The 20,935-nt window shown below is 42.5% G+C and overlaps 1 protein-coding gene across 1 annotated transcript in view; it reads left to right on the top strand.

The window, feature by feature from the left end:
• sepsecs (Sep (O-phosphoserine) tRNA:Sec (selenocysteine) tRNA synthase) overlaps window positions 1–7,355 on the top strand; it is a 33,390-nt gene extending 26,035 nt beyond the window's left edge. The window contains exons 9-11 of the mRNA XM_003228525.4: window positions 4,132–4,225; window positions 5,949–6,039; window positions 6,654–7,355. Of these exons, the coding sequence (XP_003228573.3) occupies window positions 4,132–4,225; window positions 5,949–6,039; window positions 6,654–6,927 (459 nt within the window). The 3' untranslated portion in view covers window positions 6,928–7,355. The remainder of the gene's footprint in view (window positions 1–4,131; window positions 4,226–5,948; window positions 6,040–6,653) is intronic.
• Window positions 7,356–20,935: the final 13,580 nt, after the last annotated feature.

Below are 20,935 nucleotides of genomic sequence, written 5' to 3'. Positions count from 1 at the left end.
TGTACAGTATTATTTGGTCCTTCCACTTGCAACTATATTTGGTGGATGGGGACACTCCTCAGTGGCTGTTCCTAGGCTATAGGACTCTCTTCCTAGGGAAGTCAAACTGGGCCCATCCTTGCTTTCCTATCATCAGCATGGGAATACTTTTGTATTCCAACCAGGCTTTGGGAACTGACTGTTTTATAAGAAAAGGGCTTGTCTTAGCATTCTGTATGATTTTTATCTAATTGCTTCCAAATAGATGTTTTAAACTATTTGAATTCTACAGCCAGTTTAATGCATTTTACGCATATGTTTTTGTTGATATGGGCTTTTACTTGCATTTCTTTTTATAAGAAATAAGCTGCACTGCGTCTCGGCTTGCATAATACTAAGGACTGAGGAAAGAATTCAATATTTAACCCCCTAAATCGAGAAGCGGAGTTGTTTCCTGAAGACGATGTTCTGCTCTACAAACACGACTCTCTAAATGTTGTAAATATGTTTTTGTGACTGGGTATGTTTTAGAGATAAGAACCACCACCCCCTCCTCTCTTTTTTTTTTGGTAGCATACTTCAAATGTGCACATTTCTGAATGGTAAAATTTAATAGTGGTGGTTTATTGCCTTTTGCTCCGTGAAGGCGGAGGCAGAGCTATTATGTTCTCAGCAGGAGCTATTTATAGCTTGACATTGAGTGCTCTTTTCTATATTGGTTCCACTACACCTACTCAAAAAAGAAGGCAGGCTAAAAAAAACCCCAGAATAATTTTCTCCCTTTTCTTGCTTTATCCTCACATCAAACCTTATTGCAGGTTAGTTGAGCTCATATCAAAAAAGAGCCCAGCCGATATCTTGCAGAGGGGAGAGTTATCTCTGCAGCAGAACCTGACAACACACATCTCCTCCCGCCCGCCACAAAGAAAAATATCTCATCCTCTCTGTCCTCTCAAGCTATAGGGGTTCAAGGCTCTGTTTACCACAAGGATAGGGAAAGTAAAATCCTCCCACTTGCAATTTCTGTGATTTGCCATTACCTATTCTGCTGAAGTCCAGCTGTATCTGGGTCACAGTCCTGCCTGATGGCTGCAGAGTGTTGACATTTCACAAGCAGAGTTACAGTGCTCCTTTTCTCCTCTCTTCCTACATTTAAGACAGCTTCTCAACATTTACTCATGGCTCCAAAGGCATCTAATAACAGGGGATATTGCAAATGGGGGTAATTTGGACAGTGCACATCTTCTTTTCTGCATCCAAGAGAAAAGAGCAGTTATCACTTCACTTCCCGATGTTGCCGTGATACCCCATTCTCCTATTATCATCAAATAACTATACCCCAAATGCCCTCCCTGGTTGCTAAACCACTGAGAAGCCTCTTATTCAACATACCAAGATGTATACAAAACATAAATAAATTCCATGTTTAGACTTGCATCCCATCTTCAAGATCTTGTACTAAAATGCAAATACAGGTCTTCTGAAATCCAAAACTCTTCTAGTTTCCACACATTTCAGATAAGGAATGCTTAAGTTGTACCTCTTGTTCACAAATATAGAGACCGAGGAATACTTAGATGTGACATCAAATCATGGTTGACATTATGGGTAGTGTGTTAAAGCGCTGAGCTGCTGAACTTGCAGACCGAAAGGTCCCAGTTTCAAATCTCGGGAGCGGAATGAATGCCCACTATTAGCCCCAGCTCCTGCCAACCTAGCAGTTCAAAAACATACAAATGTGAGTAGATAAATAGGTACCGCTCTGGCGGGAAAGTAACGACGCTCCATGCAGTCATGCCGGCCACATGACCTTGGAGGTGTCTACGGACAACGCCGGCTCTTCGGCTTAGAAATGGAGATGAGCACCAATCCCCAGAGTCGGTCACGACTGGACTTAACGTCAGAAGAAAACCTTTACCTTTTACCTTAGCCAGCACAAATCTCAGGCTCTGTTTCCTCTTCCTTTGTCGCTTTACATGCCAAGATTGGAAACTTCCAGTCCTGCTTGGATCCCTCAAGGTGAGAACAGATGTTTGTCAGGAAAACCAGAAGAGAAATGAGAAATCCAAATCTCATTCTTATGACACCAAACCTTGGTTTGACATTATATTTGAATAGCTCCAAGGTGGTGTTATAAACATGACTGAACACTCCATACACTGGAGAGATCTACACACACAAGTAGTATAGCAAGTATCACAGATTAATTTTAAATGTTCTGTTTCCATTTGTGAGATGGAAAAATGGCTACTAGCAATCTGGGCATAGCCTTCTTTCTTCTATTATGGGAATGCATTCCTTATAATCATAGTAGTTGTGAAAGAATAGAGGGGGAAAATTTGAAGATTTTTGTGCATGTGTATGTGTTTTGCTTTTTCCAGACTTGATATCAGCCTTGCTTAAAGCATTGTTTCATTTTGGGTTTAACTCTAGATACTTAAATGACTTTATAGTGTATAACATCGTTCAATACTTTCCTAGTATGAAAAGATTATTTTGTATCTGCATTAAATTTAGTGCTGACAATACAGAAAAAAACTTATTTTGAGTCTTCTTAAATGGCAGATTTTTAAATGGAGGTTAGCTATGGATTTGACACATTTGCATCTGATAGTATTGGCCAACCTAGAGTACTGTTGATTTGTAGTAGAACAAACTGCTTGGATAACTGCTTGTATGATCTCAAAGCTTATTAAAAGTGGGGAAAATAATTCTAATAAACCAGCTAATAAACCAGGGGTGTGCAGTTTTATTTTCCATTGTTTTACCACAGAACTATTGGAAATAACTGCACCCAGTCTCTGGGCACATATCCCTTTGGAAATAAATGACAATCATAACCTTATTGAAAAGGAAAAATGATGTCATATCTGTTTGGCAAATGTGAATCTCCATGAACATGTAGTGACCACCTTTTAAAAACCACTAGTCAAGAAAAACATGACCTTGTTAGAAGTCAATCCTTTGAACAAGTGATATTCATAAGCATTGATGCATTGGCACACAGGTAACTCAGCTGTTAAACTGAAGAACCATGTCTTTGAACTGCCAAGAGCAAAGATATGCCACTACAAAAATACAGAGGATGGTTGTTTCTTTGAAGTTGAATTGCAGTTGCGGTTGTAATTGTCCAAAAAGATATACACTCCCTTGAAACCTGTTTAAAATATGCACTCGGAGATAAAGAAAAGTCTTCTTTGAAAAAGAACATTTCTTGTTTACTCACGAACATCTTGTATTAATTCACCATACAGGCACATTTCTTATTAAAGTTCAGTTATAGATAGGATGTAGTTTCTCTGTGTGTTGAGTACAAAGGGTATCATTGTTAATCAATAGTCCATAGTCTTTAGATATAGTTGTACTTATTGAAGTCCATAAGTTACACTTCTCTACAGAAGTCCTAACAGCAACATGCATCCACCTCCACTGAGGTGGTCAGCAAACTCAATACAAAATGGAGTCCTGAGTCTGAATATGCACAGTCCAATCACATGCCTATAACCCCTCCCACACCAAAGAGGTACAGTCAAATCAACATGCACATAGAATACATTAACAAATAAATAGTGAAAGGCTTGGGCAGTTGCTATTTCCAACAATAACTTCAACAAGCCCAAGTGCATATTGTAAATTTGTAGTTTTAATACCCTAGACATATATTAGTGTATTTTACCACTGTAAGTGCCTTGTAGCTCCTTTGGACAGGTTTTCCTGTAGCAGTTTTGCTCACAATTTGTGTAGAGAAGGGGGTATAGGTGTGTGTGACAGGGAGAGAGATGGTTTTTGGTTTTTATGAATGTTGACTCTGATTTTGAGGCTTACGGTGCGGATCATTATTTCTTCCCTGCTCTTTTTCCTTCTCATTTCATGGCACATACTTCCTTGTTTGGCAAAATCATTTAGTGCAAACTTCCTAATTATCAGGCTCCTAGTTGTCTCTTTTATGCCATCTGCCTTGGGGTGCACGAACCTGTTAAAATAGCTCGTGACCTCTGCTTTCTGGTGTTCAGATGCGCCTTGAACTTTGCTGTAGCTTTTGTTTCAGTTATCCATTGTAAAGGGAATGTTTGATAGTATTAATGAAAACAGTGAAACCTGATGTAAAGAGCAGCAAATAAGACTAAAAGTTTTCATTTCTTCTACATTTAGGAAATGTTTTCCTATCTTTCAAGTGAGATGAAGAAATTAGCAGAGGCCTACAATGAAAGATTGCTGGATACACCCCACAATCCCATCTCCTTAGGTAATGACAGCATCATGGGATGGTTGCTCCAATGTAGAAGAATCCTAGACTCTTAGATTTGGGAGGGACCCCTAGGGCCATCCAGTCCAACCTCCTGCTATGCAGGAACTAGACACAGTATTCCAAATGAGGTCTGACCAAAGCAGAATAGAGTGGTAGTGGGATTTCCTTTGATCTAGACCAGGCATGGGCAAACTTCGATCCTCCAGGTGTTTTGAACTTCAATTCTCACAATTCCTAACAGCCAGTGGGCTGTTAGGAATTGTGGGAGTTGAAGTCCAAAACATCTGGAGGGCCAAAATTTGCGCATATTTGGTCTAGACACTATGCTTTTGATACAGCTTAAAATCGCATTGATTTTCTTTAGCTGCTACAGTGCACTGTTGACTCATGTTCAGCTTGTGGTCTGCTAAGACTCCCAAATCCCTTTCACGTGTACTGTTTTCCAGCCTGGTGTCACCCACCCTATATCTGTACATTTCATTTTTTTTCTGTCTGTGTAGTACTGTGCATTTCTCCTTGTTGAAATTCATTTTGTGAGTTTTGGCCCAGTTTTTTAATTTGTTGAGGTCATTTTGGATTCTGATCCTGTCTTTTGGGCTATTAGCTATCCCTCCCAATTTGGTTTCATTTGCAGATTTTGTAAACATGCCCTTTATTCCAATGTCTAAGTTACTGATAAAGATGTTAAAATGCAATGGATCCAGGACAGACCCCTGTGGCACTCCAATGATTCATTCCTTCCCATTGGGTTGGGCCATCAACCAATTCCCAATCTACCTAATAGTAGCATTGTCTAACCTACATTTTACTAGCTTCTTTGTAAGTTTATTATGTGGGATCTTACTGAAATTAAGATATGCTACATTTTTTTAGCATTCCCCTTATCTATCAAGCTTGTAACTGTTCGATTTAACCCTTTTTGGTATTCCAGTCTTTTTGCTGGTCTTGTATTTCAGATTCTGCTGCTGTTTCATTATTGCCTTGTTGAAATAGTTTTTTATTGTTACATTATATATCACATCTACTCTGGCCATTCTGTGCTATAATTTGTCTGCCTTTGATATTTTGCATTTCACTTAAATGTATTTAATTCAGATAACTTATCCGGCAGCTTTGTTTACCATTTTAAAGTATATTTTAGTTCAGGGGTCCTCAAACTTTTTAAGTGGAAGGCCGTTTCATGGTCCGTCAGACTGTTGAGGGGCTGGACTATGATACAATAGTCCAAAATTAGGATTGTGGTTGTTGTGTGCCTTTGAGTTGTTTCAGACTTAGATCAACCCTGAGTCTAAAGTTTAGGACAAGGGCCAGGTAAATGACCTTGGAGGGCCGCATCCGGCCCACAGGCCTTAGTTTGGGGACCCCTGTTTGAGTTGTTAGAAATCATCATGAATAACACAGCCCAACTTAAAAATAAGTTTCTTGATGTCTTGGTTTGTAGGCCTGTTCCTGGGGTACTTTCAGCGCTGATTCAGAAAATTGCATTGGATAGACTGCACCATCTCTGGTTTCTTAGAAAATGGTTATCATGCTTTTTTATAGGCAAACGGATGAAGACTAGTATATGACATGTGCTCTGTATATCAAAAACTAGAGAAAACTGGTGTCATTTCTGAAATGAACAGGTCAAATATTCCCAGAAACAGGTCTAACATTTGAGGCACCAAAATGTGTGTTGGCCAGTGTAATATGTCAAAGTAACATAGCTATGTATTTTCAGCAATGTCATTGAAAGAGCTATCTGAACAGAATGGCACAGCTGTTACACAACTTGGATCAATGCTTTTCACCAGACAAGTTTCTGGGGCAAGGTGAGTACCTCTGTTGATTTTCTGAGATCAGAAACATATGCATTGAGTCTAAATCCCTTGAGCAGTAGAAGGTAGTCTCCAAATTGATGCCAAGGTGTCTAGAATCTGGCAGAACTAAATGGATATACTGGCTGATCCTAGACTTTACTCAAAACGAATTTTCACTGCTTACAGAGAGACTTAGTCCCAGGAAAGTGCACGGAATAAGTCTCTCTGTAAGCAGTGAGAATTAGTGAGAACAGTTAGCAGAACTGGTTTAGGAAGTTGCCTTGTACTGAATCAGACCATTTGTTGGTCTGCATCAGTGTTTCTCAACCTGTGGGTCCCCAGCTGTTTTGGTTTTCAACTCCCAGAAATTCTAACAGGTGGTAAACTGGCTGGGATTTCTGGGAATTATACGCCAAAACACCTGGGGACCCACAGGTTGACAACCACTAGTCTACACTCTTGCTGACACCGATTGACTATGGCTTGCAGGGTTTCATGTTGCTGAGGAGTCAAAGAGTATGTATTTCACCATTGACCTGTAACCCTAATTGGCTTATTGTTCACCTTATTGCATTTTTCCTGCATGTATTCAAGTACTATTTTAATCTTGCTTTGTTTATTTTCAGGGTTGTTCCACTTGGGACTGTCCAAACAGTGAGCGGCTACACTTTTGAAGGTTTTATGGCCCACACAAATAAATATCCTTGTGCATACCTCAATGCTGCTTCAGCCATTGGAATAACAAAAGAAGACGTTGACGTGTTCCTGAAAAGACTTGATAAGTGTTTGAAAGCTCTCAGAAAAGGAAAAGATGATGGAAAATATTCACTTGTAGCAAACGAAGATACTGTCTTTGATATAGGAAAATGCAGTATAGCTGAAGGAGACACCGAAAATTAGGTTATAATGTGCAAAGCTTATATTAAAACCATATTGTATGTAATAAAAAACCACAAAAGGTAAATGATGTAGGGCACAATCTTTATAATACATACTTTGTTCTGAAACGAATAAGAGCTGTGCAAATTTGCAGCTCAAGTCTTATTCATTTTAGTGACATTAAAAAAAATCAGTCCCACAAGATTGTGTTTATAGGGAGTGTTCTAACTGGAGAATATTTTAACAGTGGTGAAAATCTAGCATATACCTTTCCTACTGTGTGAAATCCATACAAATCTGACTCCAAATTATCAGTGAAGGATGAGATATGCTTAAAGGGACAGACCTTCAACTTGTGTTTGAACTGAATACATAATTTTATTTGATTATAGCAGTGTAATCATCATCAATAAATTGCATTGCTTGGGTGCTGTTCCATGGAAGAAGTATTTGCTTGTACAGTGTGTTTTTTCATGCATACATATATTATATACACACATATATTTACAGTCCTTGTCTTCCAAATTCATAATTTCAAGCTCTTATGAGCATTTGGGGGAGGGGTGGTGGTCTGTTGCCAGTCATAGCCCAGCTATAACTTGTAATACCTTCCAAGATATTAATTGTATATTCCAAATTTGTGAGATCTTGCTTCAGGTCGTATCGTTTTCAGAGTGTTTAGCTGATGTAGATAAACTCGGTGCTATTGTGCTTCACTCACTTCACATATGGAATTGTACCCACGAAGTTCTAATTTTCAGTGGTGGCCACATTCCCAAAGTAGCACACATCCACTGGGCTCGAATGTTTCATTAATTTTTTAGACATTTCTGCTTGTTTCACTTGCTTTCTTCAATCAACACAACATATGAGTATGCATGAAGTTCTACTGTTGGAGTCCTGTTTGGAATAAATACACATTATAGCCTCCATTTTAATGAAATTTATGCATAATGTCCTTGTATTCTGTGAACTTTTCTAATAAGCCAGATTCCACAAGTAGACAGCTCCATTGCATTCCTGTTTTGTGATTTTGTTGTGATTTCCCATACCTCCCATCTCTTTCTCATATGGACTCATTTGGAAGTAGGCTTTGAAAAAGACTCTACTAGCATCCGTGAGTCTTCTTTGAAAGCCTGTTTGCAATGGAGGCGGAGTGATATTTGGAGGAAATTAGCAGAAAAAAGTGTCTTAGCATCCTCATAAATACAAATTGTATACATGGCATGCTGGAGCAGTTACATTTTTCAGACCTTGTCTCTTGGAGACACATATCACATCGTGTAAAATGTGCATACTATTTAGGCAAATAGGGAATTGCTTCTTCTGGATGTCTTGGTGGTAAGAACAGCTTCAGTGGATCCCCTTACATTTGAAAGTGTGGTCATTTTGGATACAGTGGTTGAGCACAGAAGTGATATCATGCAGGTATTGGAGGGAAACATTGGCCGTTTCCAGAACAGCTTCATTCTTCACATTAAACAAGCCCAAGATGAGTCCTTAAAAACCAAAGTAATTGTCATACTTGGAACATCAGAATGAAAGTGTAATATAGTACCAATCCCAGGAGTGTCTTTGTTATAATTTTTTTCATGGGTGATTCGTTACTTTATTCAACTTAGAACACAGTAATTTTTTGAACATTGTATTATGTTACTTTTTAAATGTAAGAGTTTCCCTTCTTCCAAAGTGCTTTGTGTTTACACATTTGCATCTGCTAGTAATGAGAAATCCTCAAGATTTTGATTTTAATTAAGCAACTCATTCAATGGTCAGGGAGTCAATTTTGCTTTCTGCATTATGCAAAGGACTTTTTAATTAAAGGCTGCAGGCAAAGTTAACTTTAAATAACAGGTTATTTGCTACCTTAGGGATTCAATTCCAGGAACATTTTATTGAGTATAAGTGAAGATGGTTTTGTTGGAAATAATCTTGAGTTGTCCATGTATGACGGGTTGCTTTTTGTTTATAACTTTTAGCACTTCCAGGCTTTAATAGGCATTAGTCTTTAATTTAACAGACTCGTTACAGATGAAAGCCTTCAAGATACTCATGTAATCATGCCTTATCTTCCTGAAGAGCAGAACCAATTCTTTGGGCTGATTTAATGTTACTTCTGTGGTGAAACCCTTAATGTGATAGTAACTCCTAAATATGATAAGGATCTGCCATCCCTAATAATAATAATAATAATAATAATAATAATAATGATGATGATGATGATGTTGCAATCCCAGGTGACAGCAGGATTGAGGAGAAACAACTAGAAAAGCTGGCAGGATATGAGAATTTAAAGATCGAATTGCAAAGACTGTGGCACAAGCCAATCAAGGTGGTCCCAGTGGTGATTGGCACACTGGGTGCAGTGCCTAAAGACCTTGGCCTGCACTTAAACACAATCGGTTCTGACAAAATTGGCACCTGCCAGCTGCAGAAGGCCACCTTACTGGGATCTGCACGCATTATTCGCTGATACATCACACAACCCTAGACACTTGGGAAGTGTCCGGCATGTGATCCAGTACAACAGCCAGCAGAGTGTCTGCTGTGGACTCATCTTGTTGTGTTTCAAATAATAATAATAATAATAATAATAATAATAGTACTCATCAGAACAAATGCAATCAAGGCCAAGATCGAAAAATCAGCTGATGACCCAAAATGCAGACTGTGCAAGGAAACCGACGAAACCATTGATCATATCCTCAGCTGCTGTTATGATTGAGCCTCATGGCTCTGTTACTGACAGACGTGGGCGTAAGACTCCTCGAGAGTCAGATACTCTCGAGGAGCGAGAGAGAAAAAGACTGCGAGACATATTTGCAGCACCATCTGACGAGGAGTCTTTCGAAGGGTTTACGGAGAGAATGGAGGAGGGGCTGGTTAGCTCAGAGGAGGATGAGATGGATTGGACTCGGGTAAGGGAGGAAGTGGGTGCCACTGGCCATGATGGGACAGAAGATGAATGGGGACCTTCAGGATTAGACCCATGGTTTAGCTGGAGGGATGGGACGGGATCCACAGCTGGAGATGCTGTTGGGCGTAGTCAGAGGTGTTCCAGCTCTGACGAGGAAAGTGATGAGGAAACGCCCGGGTTAAGGAGGACAGCTGACAGTGATGAAGATTTGTAACTGGCATAAAATGGGGCTTGAGAGCAATTGCAAATTGCGTTGGGCAAGGTAATCTGGGCAAACGCTTGGGATCCGTGTGTGTGTGGGACGCTTCCCTGAAGACTTGTGTGCTTTCCTGTGCTGTGACGTAAGTTGATTGGAATCCAGGGTCAGACGGCGGGAGGGATTGTGTGGGCATTTGTTTGTGCAAACCTGTGCTTACTCTTATTAGCTTGACCTTCCGTCGTCTTCTTGACGGACGCCATCTCCTGCTTTGAGAACTCGGACTGAACTGACCACGGCTTGTCTTCCCCCCTTCTTGGACTTGGAAAAACTACAAACGTCTGCTTCTGGCTTTGATCTACGGAACGGAACTGGTCTACTCAACTGCTACAATCCTTGGCTGATTTACTCGTGTTGGAGATCCTGTCTGCTGTGTGTGTGGGGGAGCGACGCAAGTTACTCTAAGCACAGTGTTGGCAGCAGAGAGGAATCTGCTGCCAATTAGTTGCATTCTTTGTATCTTTTGTTCCTTGGCTTTCGTTTCGTTTATACCCAGGCTGAAGCAAGCAGTTTGTTTTTACCCGGATTAAACTCCGGTTTAATCCGGTTTATCTTTTGAACATTTACTTTTGCCCCTTTTTGCTCCTAAAGGCAAAAACTGCCTGGCCCTTGTGTTTTACGGGCATTTTTGAGTTCTGTAATCTAATAAACTCTGTTACTTTGAATCTTGTGGCGTTCTGTCCTTGACAGATTGCCCAACGCCCATAAAAAGTTTATTGCAGCAATAAACCCGTCAGGAAGACGATGGATGAGTTAAGGGCCAAAGTAGACCAATTGCAAACGGCTTTTACCGTTATCCAAACAGCTCAGGCTGTGAAAGGACATGTTTTGACTCCTGAACGCTTTGACGGAACCAGGTGCAAGTTGCCAACCTTTTTGGCACAAGTGGAGCTTTATTTTTCTCAGCTCAGTGCTCATGCTTTTCCTACAGACACTAGCAAGGTGGCCTTTATTTTGAGTTTGTTGACCGGTCCCGCAGGACAATGGGCCACTAATTTAATTTTGGGAAATGACCCAGTCAAGGACAATTTGAATAATTTCAAAAAGTTGTTAACTGATACTTTTGGGGATCCTCTCCGCACGGAGAACGCTGGGTGGGCTCTGTATCGGTTGAAACAGGGAAAGGGGACTGTTTTGGATTACTTAAATAAGTTTAACCTGTATCGCCACCAGCTGGATTGGGGGGAAAATGCATTCATGCTTTTATTTACTGCCGGGTTAAGTGATATGCTCCAGGATGAATTAGCACGCTTGGAGCCGGCTGAAAGCTGGGACGCCTTAGTAGCTAAGGTGCTGCGTTTAGACGCAAGGTTCGAGGCTCGTAAACACTCAAAAGCAATGTGTGCGCCACCCATGCATGTAACCAGGGCACCTGTGGTGATGGGGGAAGAGCCCATGGAGCTTGGGGTCTTTAAAAAGCTGTCTACAGAGGAAAAGAGCCGTAGGAGGCAGCTGGGCTTGTGTTTGTACTGTGGGAATGCTGGGCATTTTGCCAAAAATTGTAATGTGAAACCTTCCCAGCTTTCGGGAAAAGGCCAGCCCTAGTGCGACGTGAGTCCAACGCACTAGGGCTCCTCAAGCAGTCAACTGAGGGGAGGAAGCATGTTTTCGTACCCATTACATTATCTGTTGGGGGAAGGGAACTTGTTTCTACTTTGGCACTGCTGGACTCAGGGGCTACGGTCTCCTATGTAGATATTGAGTTTGCTAAGAAGCATGGCATTCCTAGAGTGCGCAAGGCATGCGACGTGTGGGTGGAAGGAGCAGATGGGAGACTGCTGGAGACTGGGGTGGTTAACCATGAAACCTCAGCAGTAACGTGGGAGGTGCAGGGAGTAACGGGAACGTTTGTGTGGGATATTACGAGCTTGCCTAGATATGATGTGATCCTGGGGATGGATTGGCTAGCTGTAGTAAACCCACAAGTAGATTGGGCAACACGTAAAGTGATCTTAAAGAGGCAGGATTGTTGCACTCTAAATGTTACTCATTCTGATATGGAGGGAGTGCCTGCTGAGTATGGGGAGTTCTCTGATGTATTTTGTAAAAGAGAAGCGGACAAATTACCACCGCACAGGCCATATGATTGCGCCATCAAGTTGGCAGAAGGTGCGAAACTGCCAGCAGGGAGGCTGTATGCCTTGACTGTACCGGAAAGGCAAGCTTTGCGGGAGTTTCTAGATGAAAATTTAGCCAAGGGGTTTATTCGCCCATCTAGTTCTCCAACTGCGGCACCGGTATTCTTTGTAGCCAAAAAGACTGGGGAACTTAGGTTGGTCTGCGATTATCGGATCCTAAACAAATACACCATTCGGGATAGGTACCCGCTGCCTTTAATCTCGGAACTGTTATCAAGGGTGCAAGGGGCTAAGGTCTTTACCAAGCTTGACCTGCGGGGGGCCTATAACTTAATCCGTATACGGGAAGGGGATGAATGGAAGACGGCATTTAACACGTGTTTCGGATGCCACGAGTTCCGAGTCATGCCTTTTGGGCTTTGTAATGCTCCTGCGGTATTCCAGAGGTTCATGAACGATGTGTTCAGGGACCTAATTGACCAATTTTTAGTGATTTATTTGGATGATATCTTGATTTTTTCTAAGGACGAGAAAGAACATCGTCAACATGTCAAGCAGGTTCTGCACCGACTGCGGGCTAATGGGCTTTTCGCCAAGGCTTCCAAGTGCGTCTTTCATGTGCCTGAAGTGGAGTTCCTAGGTCATGTAGTGTCAGGTAGGGAACTTAAAATGGACCCACATAAGGTTGACGCCGTCAACTCATGGCAGGAGCTGAAGACTAAGAAGGATGTACAAAGGTTCTTGGGTTTCGCTAATTACTACCGGGAGTTTATTCCGAATTTTGCAAAGCTCACGGTACCTTTGACGCAGCTTCTGCGCAAGAAACAGCCATTTGTGTGGGGGCGGGAAGCTCACGAGGCGTTTCTACAACTAAAGTCTAGTTTTCAATCGGACAACATACTAACCCATCCTGATGTTGACAGACCGTTCGTGGTAGAAGCGGACGCTTCTAGCTACGCGTTGGGGGCTGTATTGTCTCAGAAGGATTCCTCAGGGACCTTGCGTCCCTGTGGATTTTACTCGCGGCAACTAACACCCTTCGAGCAGAACTATACCATATGGGAGAAGGAGTTGTTGGCGATTAAGGTGGCGTTTGAGGTGTGGCGGCACTGGCTTGAAGGGGCACGGCACCAGATCGTGGTCAGATCTGATCACAAGAACTTAGAGCACTTGCAAACAGCAAAGAAGTTAAACCAGCGTCAAATCCGCTGGGCTTTGTTTTTCTCCAGGTTTAACTTCAAGGTGCAGTTCGTGGAGGGGAAGGCAAACTTGCGGGCCGATGCTTTATCCCGCAAGCCGGAATTTAAGACCAATGAGCAGGTAGTATGTCAGACCATCTTGCCTACTGCCTCTCTGTGTGTTGTAGATAATGAGCTTGGGTTACATGACCAGATCCTTGAGGCTCAGAAGGATGATGTGTGGACTCAGGAGCAACTGATGCTGCTCTCTGCAGGTAACCGTACCATACTGCCGCATCTCCAGGATCAAGACGGGGTATTGGTGCGTAGGGGGCAGGTTTACGTACCAGTAGGGACCCTCAGGTTGGAGGTGATTAGAGCCCACCATGACGAACCCATGGCTGGGCACTTTGGCAGGTTCAAGACCGTACAGCTTATCACCAGGAGCTACTGGTGGCCAAAGATGCGGCAAGACATTCTGCGCTTTTGCGACAGCTGCGCCGTTTGTCAGCAGAGTAAGACGCCTGTTGGGCGCCCTAGAGGGTTGTTATCGTCTTTACCTGTTCCGGAGAGGCCATGGCAAATCATTTCCATGGATTTTATTTCAGATTTGCCTAAGTCTGGGGGTTATACTTGTATTTGGGTGGTGGTGGATTTATTTAGTAAACTGGCTCATTTTATTCCTTGTTCAACCATTCCGGCGGCCCCTACGTTGGCCTTACTATTTACAAAGCACATCTATCGTTTGCACGGAGCACCCGAGGTGATTATTTCAGATAGGGCTCCGCAATTTGTGTCACGCTTTTGGAAACACTTCCATGAGTGTTTGGGGACTAAGTTAAACGTGTCTTCAGCTTTCCATCCGCAAACGGATGGACAGTCGGAACGGGTTAATGGGCTCTTAGAGCAGTATCTGCGTTGTTTTTGTTTAGATCAACCCACGGCTTGGGTAAAGTGGTTACCGGTGGCGGAATTTGCTTACAACAATGCGGTGCACACGTCTAGTCAGCATACGCCATTTGAGCTAACTTATGGTTTTCACCCACGGGGAGGTGTGGCGCCGTCGACCAATGTGGTCTCTTCGGACCCTGTGTACCGCTCTTCGGAAATGGCTGCATTGCATGATGTTGCCCGTCGCTTACTGTTGGAAGCTAAGGCAACGCAGAAGACTCAGGCTGACCGCCACAGGCAGGCAGGGGAGGAGTTGGAAGAAGGGGATTTGGTGTGGTTATCTTCCAAACATATTAAACAGGCTGGGGGAAAGTTTGCGCCTCGGTATTTGGGTCCCTTTCCTATCGTTAAAAAGATTTCTTCTGTTGCGTTTCGTTTGCGTTTACCGTCTAGTTTAAAGGTCCATCCAGTCTTTCATCGTTCGCTGTTGAAACTTGATACCTCTAGTCGTCGTGGTGCTATAGCGGAGGGTATCACTGCCACTTCTCCGCCATCGGGGGAGGAGGCCTTTGTGAGAGGGGATAGTGTTATGATTGAGCCTCATGGCTCTGTTACTGACAGACGTGGGCGTAAGACTCCTCGAGAGTCAGATACTCTCGAGGAGCGAGAGAGAAAAAGACTGCGAGACATATTTGCAGCACCATCTGACGAGGAGTCTTTCGAAGGGTTTACGGAGAGAATGGAGGAGGGGCTGGTTAGCTCAGAGGAGGATGAGATGGATTGGACTCGGGTAAGGGAGGAAGTGGGTGCCACTGGCCATGATGGGACAGAAGATGAATGGGGACCTTCAGGATTAGACCCATGGTTTAGCTGGAGGGATGGGACGGGATCCACAGCTGGAGATGCTGTTGGGCGTAGTCAGAGGTGTTCCAGCTCTGACGAGGAAAGTGATGAGGAAACGCCCGGGTTAAGGAGGACAGCTGACAGTGATGAAGATTTGTAACTGGCATAAAATGGGGCTTGAGAGCAATTGCAAATTGCGTTGGGCAAGGTAATCTGGGCAAACGCTTGGGATCCGTGTGTGTGTGGGACGCTTCCCTGAAGACTTGTGTGCTTTCCTGTGCTGTGACGTAAGTTGATTGGAATCCAGGGTCAGACGGCGGGAGGGATTGTGTGGGCATTTGTTTGTGCAAACCTGTGCTTACTCTTATTAGCTTGACCTTCCGTCGTCTTCTTGACGGACGCCATCTCCTGCTTTGAGAACTCGGACTGAACTGACCACGGCTTGTCTTCCCCCCTTCTTGGACTTGGAAAAACTACAAACGTCTGCTTCTGGCTTTGATCTACGGAACGGAACTGGTCTACTCAACTGCTACAATCCTTGGCTGATTTACTCGTGTTGGAGATCCTGTCTGCTGTGTGTGTGGGGGAGCGACGCAAGTTACTCTAAGCACAGTGTTGGCAGCAGAGAGGAATCTGCTGCCAATTAGTTGCATTCTTTGTATCTTTTGTTCCTTGGCTTTCGTTTCGTTTATACCCAGGCTGAAGCAAGCAGTTTGTTTTTACCCGGATTAAACTCCGGTTTAATCCGGTTTATCTTTTGAACATTTACTTTTGCCCCTTTTTGCTCCTAAAGGCAAAAACTGCCTGGCCCTTGTGTTTTACGGGCATTTTTGAGTTCTGTAATCTAATAAACTCTGTTACTTTGAATCTTGTGGCGTTCTGTCCTTGACAGCTGCTGTAAGAAAATTGCACAGACAGACTACAAACGGAGGCACAACTATGTGGCCCAAATGATTCATTGGAACTTATGCCTCAAGTACCACCTGCCAGCAGCAAAGAACTGGTGGGATCACAAACCTGCAAAAGTATTGGAAAATGAGCACGCAAAAATACTGTGGGACTTTCGAATCCAGACTGACATTTTGGAACACAATACACCAGACCTCATGGTTGTGGAAAAGAAAAAAAGTTTGGATTATTGATGTCGCCATCCCAGGTGACAGTCGCATTGAGAAAAACAACAGGAAAAAATCAGCCGTTATCAGGACCTCAAAATTGAACTTCAAAGGCTCTGGAATAAATCAGCACAGGTGGTCCAAGTGGTAGTCGGCACACTGAGTGCCTTGCCAAAAGATCTCAGCCGGCATTTGAAAACAATAAACATTGACAAAATTACGATCTATCAACTGCAAAGGGCAAGCTTACTGGGATCTGCATGTATCATCTGAAAATACATCACACAGTTCTAAATGCTTGGGAAGTGTTCGACTTGTGATTTGCTGTGTCATGCTGTGTCTTTGTGTCAATAATAATAATAATAATAATAATAATAATAATAATAATAATAATAATAATAATAATAATAGAAAGCCTTTGGACCATCCTGTTCTACTCTGTTCTGCCATAAAGGGAGGGGAAGGGCCTGTTTCCCTGGAGGACACTGGTGTTGCTATTTTGGAAGTTCAAAACTTAATTTCCCTGCATTTCTCAGGAAGAGGAGGAGAAGGATGATGAGGATGATGAAACAGGCAGGATGCAGCATGATGCTGTGAAGCTCCTCACTATCACTTGCGGAGCCCCAAGGGGTCCACGCAGCACACTTTGAGAACTCCTGCATTAGATCATTTTGTTCAGGAGAGAACTTTTCCCACGAGGAATGACTGGACATTTGGGGCTAAGGCTTAAATGGGAACACGAGGGAAGATTATCAAATTAAGAATGATAGTAAACAAGTTGCTTAGAACCTGAGGTCACATTCTGAAGCTAATTGGCAAAGCATCTCCACACAACACATCATTAACTTAAAAGAATTTGCTGCCAGATTATATGACATCAGCTTTTTTAAAAGATTAGGTAAATTCTTGGAGGACAGTTCTATCAATAGCTATTACCTGGAATTGTTCAGTTGCTAGAAGATGGAATGAATAATGCCTTGGTTGGGAACTGTCCAGAGATACAACTTGGTGTGGTCCAACTCATGGTCTCCATCATATGCCCCACTATGTCCCACTCCATTTACTGTGCTATAAATGAAACTGTTGAGTTAGTCCAAAGTTTGGTAGGCCCTCAGACTTAAGAGGCAGTGATAACAACAGCACTTCAAAAGAGACTGAAATCTTATATTTTCCTAAAATGCATAGCAGCACCTGAGCTACTATAAGTGGAGAGACACGATCCAGCTCAGGGGTCCCCAAACTAAGGCCCGGGGGCCAGATGCGGCCCTCCGAGGCCATTTACCTGGCCCCCGCCCTCAGTTTTATAATATAATATATTGTATACACATATAATATTGATAATAATATTATAATGTAATACAATATAACACTAATAACAATACCATATAATAATATTAATTTTATATTCTATATTATATATAATATTACTAATAATATTACAGTATAGTGGTATAGTTCACTATAGTAATATATAATGCTAATATTGTGCTATGCTAATAATGTAATATATTGTATGTACATATAACTTGTAAGCCACTCTGAGTGCCCTTTGGGGTGAGAAGGGTGTGATACAAATGTAGTAAATAAATGCAGTAAATAATAAATAAATAAATAAATTTTAGACTTAGGCTCACCCAACAACAACAACAACAACAACAACCCCAATTAACTTGACTATCTCATTGGCCAGAAGCAGGACCACACTTCCCATTGAAATCCTGATAAATGTATGTTGGTTAAAATGGTTTTTATTTTTAAATATTGTATTGTTCTTGTTGTTGTTGTTGTTGTTTTTGCACTATAAATAAGACATGTGCAGTGTGCATCGGAATTTGTTTGTATTTTTTTTCAAATAATAATCCGGCCCCTCAATAGTCTGAAGGATTGTGGACCGGCCCTTGGCTTAAAAAGTTTGGGGACCCCTGATCCAGCTGCTTGATACAAAGGGATCAAAATTGATTTATTCCATTATAGGTCCTAGTTGTTTCCCTAGGATGGCAGCTGCTGAGTATGGGGCAAGTGAGTACATGTTAATTGGGTAGGTAAATGTAAAGGTTTCCTCTGACATTAAGTCCAGTCGTGTCCAACTTTATTTATTTATGTATTTATTTATTGGACTTGTATACCGCCACTCCCAATTTGGCTCAGAGCAGTTTACAGAAGTAGATTAAAACAATACAATTAGCTTTTAAATAACAATAAGAACAGAGATAGCCCCGAGTTTTTCACCCATCGAAAGCTTGTCGGAAGAGAAAGGTTTTACAGGCTTTTCGAAAGGCAAGTAGGTCTCGGATAGTTCGAGTTTCAACTGGCAAGACATTCCATAAATAAGGGTTGGTGCTCATCTCCATTTCTAAGCCGAAGAGTCAGTGCTGTCCGTAGACACCTCCAAGGTCATGTGGCTGGCATGACTGCATGGAGCACCATTACCTTCCTACCAAAGCAGTACCTATTGATCTACTCACATTTGCATGTTTTCAAACTACTGGATTGGCAGAAGCTGGGGCTAACAGTGGAAGCTCACTCTACTCTCTGGATTCGAACCTGCAACCTTTTGGTCCACAAGTTCAGCAGCTCAGCGCTTTAACACACTGCACCACCGGGGGCTCCAATTGGGTGTCACATATGAATTTGCTTCTGTGTGTGCAGGGAACCCAATTGGAGCAGTCTCCGTGCAGTATATTACTATTGCCCATGTCTCTGAGCAAGTATTTTCTAATCACAGCAGTATGTGGATTTGCAGTTTTGGATGGAAAGCTGTCTTATGTACTAATTCCCTGCAGGACTTTACAAGCTAAAGGCTTTGAAAATGGACAATTAACCAGAGTCACTCCCAAAGGGAAAAGGGAAAAATACAAGCTGATTTTGAAGGAAAACCAATTACAGATAACAATAAAACCCAAAAGAACAGTTTGTATACAAAATAAGGTGTTTCTCAAAGGAATAAGTAGGAAAACTGTATAAATACCCCCAAAAATCCTATTTTTAAGGGGGCTAGAAGGATGCAGTTAAGGTTAAGACCAGGGGTCCTCAAACTTTTTAAGTGGAGGGCCGATTCACAGTTTCTCAGACTGTTGGGAGGCTGGACTGGATGAAATAGTCCAAAATTAGTATTGTTGTTATTGTGTGCCTTCAAGTCATTTCAAACTTAGGTCAACCCGAAGTCTAAAGTTTAGGACAGAGGCCAGGTCAATGGCCTTGGAGGGGCCTTAGTTTGGGCCTTAGTTTGGGGACCCCTAATCTAGATGGTCTCATAAGACCATAGGTAAGGAACGGGACCTCCAAAAGCCATCTAGATGGTCTCATAAGACCATAGGTAAGGAAAGGGACCCACAAAGGCCATCTAGATGATTTCATCAGGCCATCAGAAGACCATAGATAAGGAAAGGGACCCTCAAACACCATCTAGATGGTTTCATAAGACCATAGGTAAACAAAGAGACCTTGAAAGACCATCTAGATGGTCTCATAAGACCATAGGTAAGGAAAGGGACTCTCAAAAGCCATCTAGATGATTTCATCAGGCCATCAGAAGACCATAGATAAGGAAAGGGACTCTCAAAGGCCATCTAGACTGTCTCATAGGTAAGGAACAGGCCCTCCAAAAGCCAGCTAGATGGTCTCATAAGGCCGTAGCTAAGCAAAGAGACCTTCAAAGACCATCTGGATGATCTCATAAGACCATAGGTAAGCAAAGAGACCTCCAAAGACCAGGTAGACTTAGGTCAACACTAAGTCTAAAGTTTAGGACACAGGCCAGGTAAATGATCCTGGAGAGCCGCATCCAGCCCATGGGCCTTAGTTTGGGGACCCCTGATCTAGACGATCTCATAAGACCATAGGTAAGCAAAGGACCTCCAAAGACCATCTAAATGGTCTCATAAGACAATAGGTAAAGAAAGGGTCTCTCAAAGGCCATCTAGATGGTTTCATAAGACCATAGAGAAGGAAAAGGCCCCCCAAAGGCCATCTAGACAATCTCATTAAACCATAGGTAAGGAAAGGGACCCTCAAAGGCCATCTAGACGGTCTCATAGGCCCATAGATAAGGAAAGTGACCTCCAAAAGCCATCTAGATAGTCTCAAAAGACCGTAGCTAAGCAAAGAGACTTTCAAAGACCATCTAGACGATCTCATAAGACCATAGCTAAGCAAAGAGACCTCCAAAGACCAGGTAAACTTAGATCAACCCTAAGTCTAAAGTTTAGGACAGGGGCCAGGTCAATGACCTTGGAGGGCCGCATCTGGCCCCTGGGCCTTAGTTTGGGGACCCCTGGTTAAGACACTACAAACTAAGAGACACATGGATTTTCTCAAGTGAATTAACATGAAGAAATGTCTAAGTAAGCTGGATGGCTGAAAATGCATCAGCAGCACTGAGAAGGCAGGGAACTAGGTTCTTGGTGAAGGGAATAATGTGAAGAAGATCTTCTGATGACACTCTGTTTCCTCTGAAGACCCTTCTTTAAACACTGCCTCTCTGTGTTTATCCTTTGAAGGCTTTCTCTCCGCGGATCTTTCTGGAGACTCTACCTCTCTTGCTTTGCCCTTTTGCCTATATTTAGCATGTTGGAGTCTCCGGTGGCACAGTGTGTTAAAGCGCTGAGCTGCTGAACCTGCAGACCAAAAGGTCCCAGGTTCGAATCCGAGGAGCGGAGTGAGTGCCTGCTGTTAGCGCCAGCTTCTGCCAACCTAGCAGTTCGAAAACATGCAAATGTGAGTAGATCAATAGGTACCACTCTGGCGGGAAG

The sequence above is a fragment of the Anolis carolinensis genome, chromosome 5 (assembly GCF_035594765.1).
Source record: "Anolis carolinensis isolate JA03-04 chromosome 5, rAnoCar3.1.pri, whole genome shotgun sequence".
NCBI classification, from domain to species: domain Eukaryota; kingdom Metazoa; phylum Chordata; class Lepidosauria; order Squamata; family Dactyloidae; genus Anolis; species Anolis carolinensis.
This window is presented reverse-complemented; position numbering and strand designations above follow the sequence as displayed.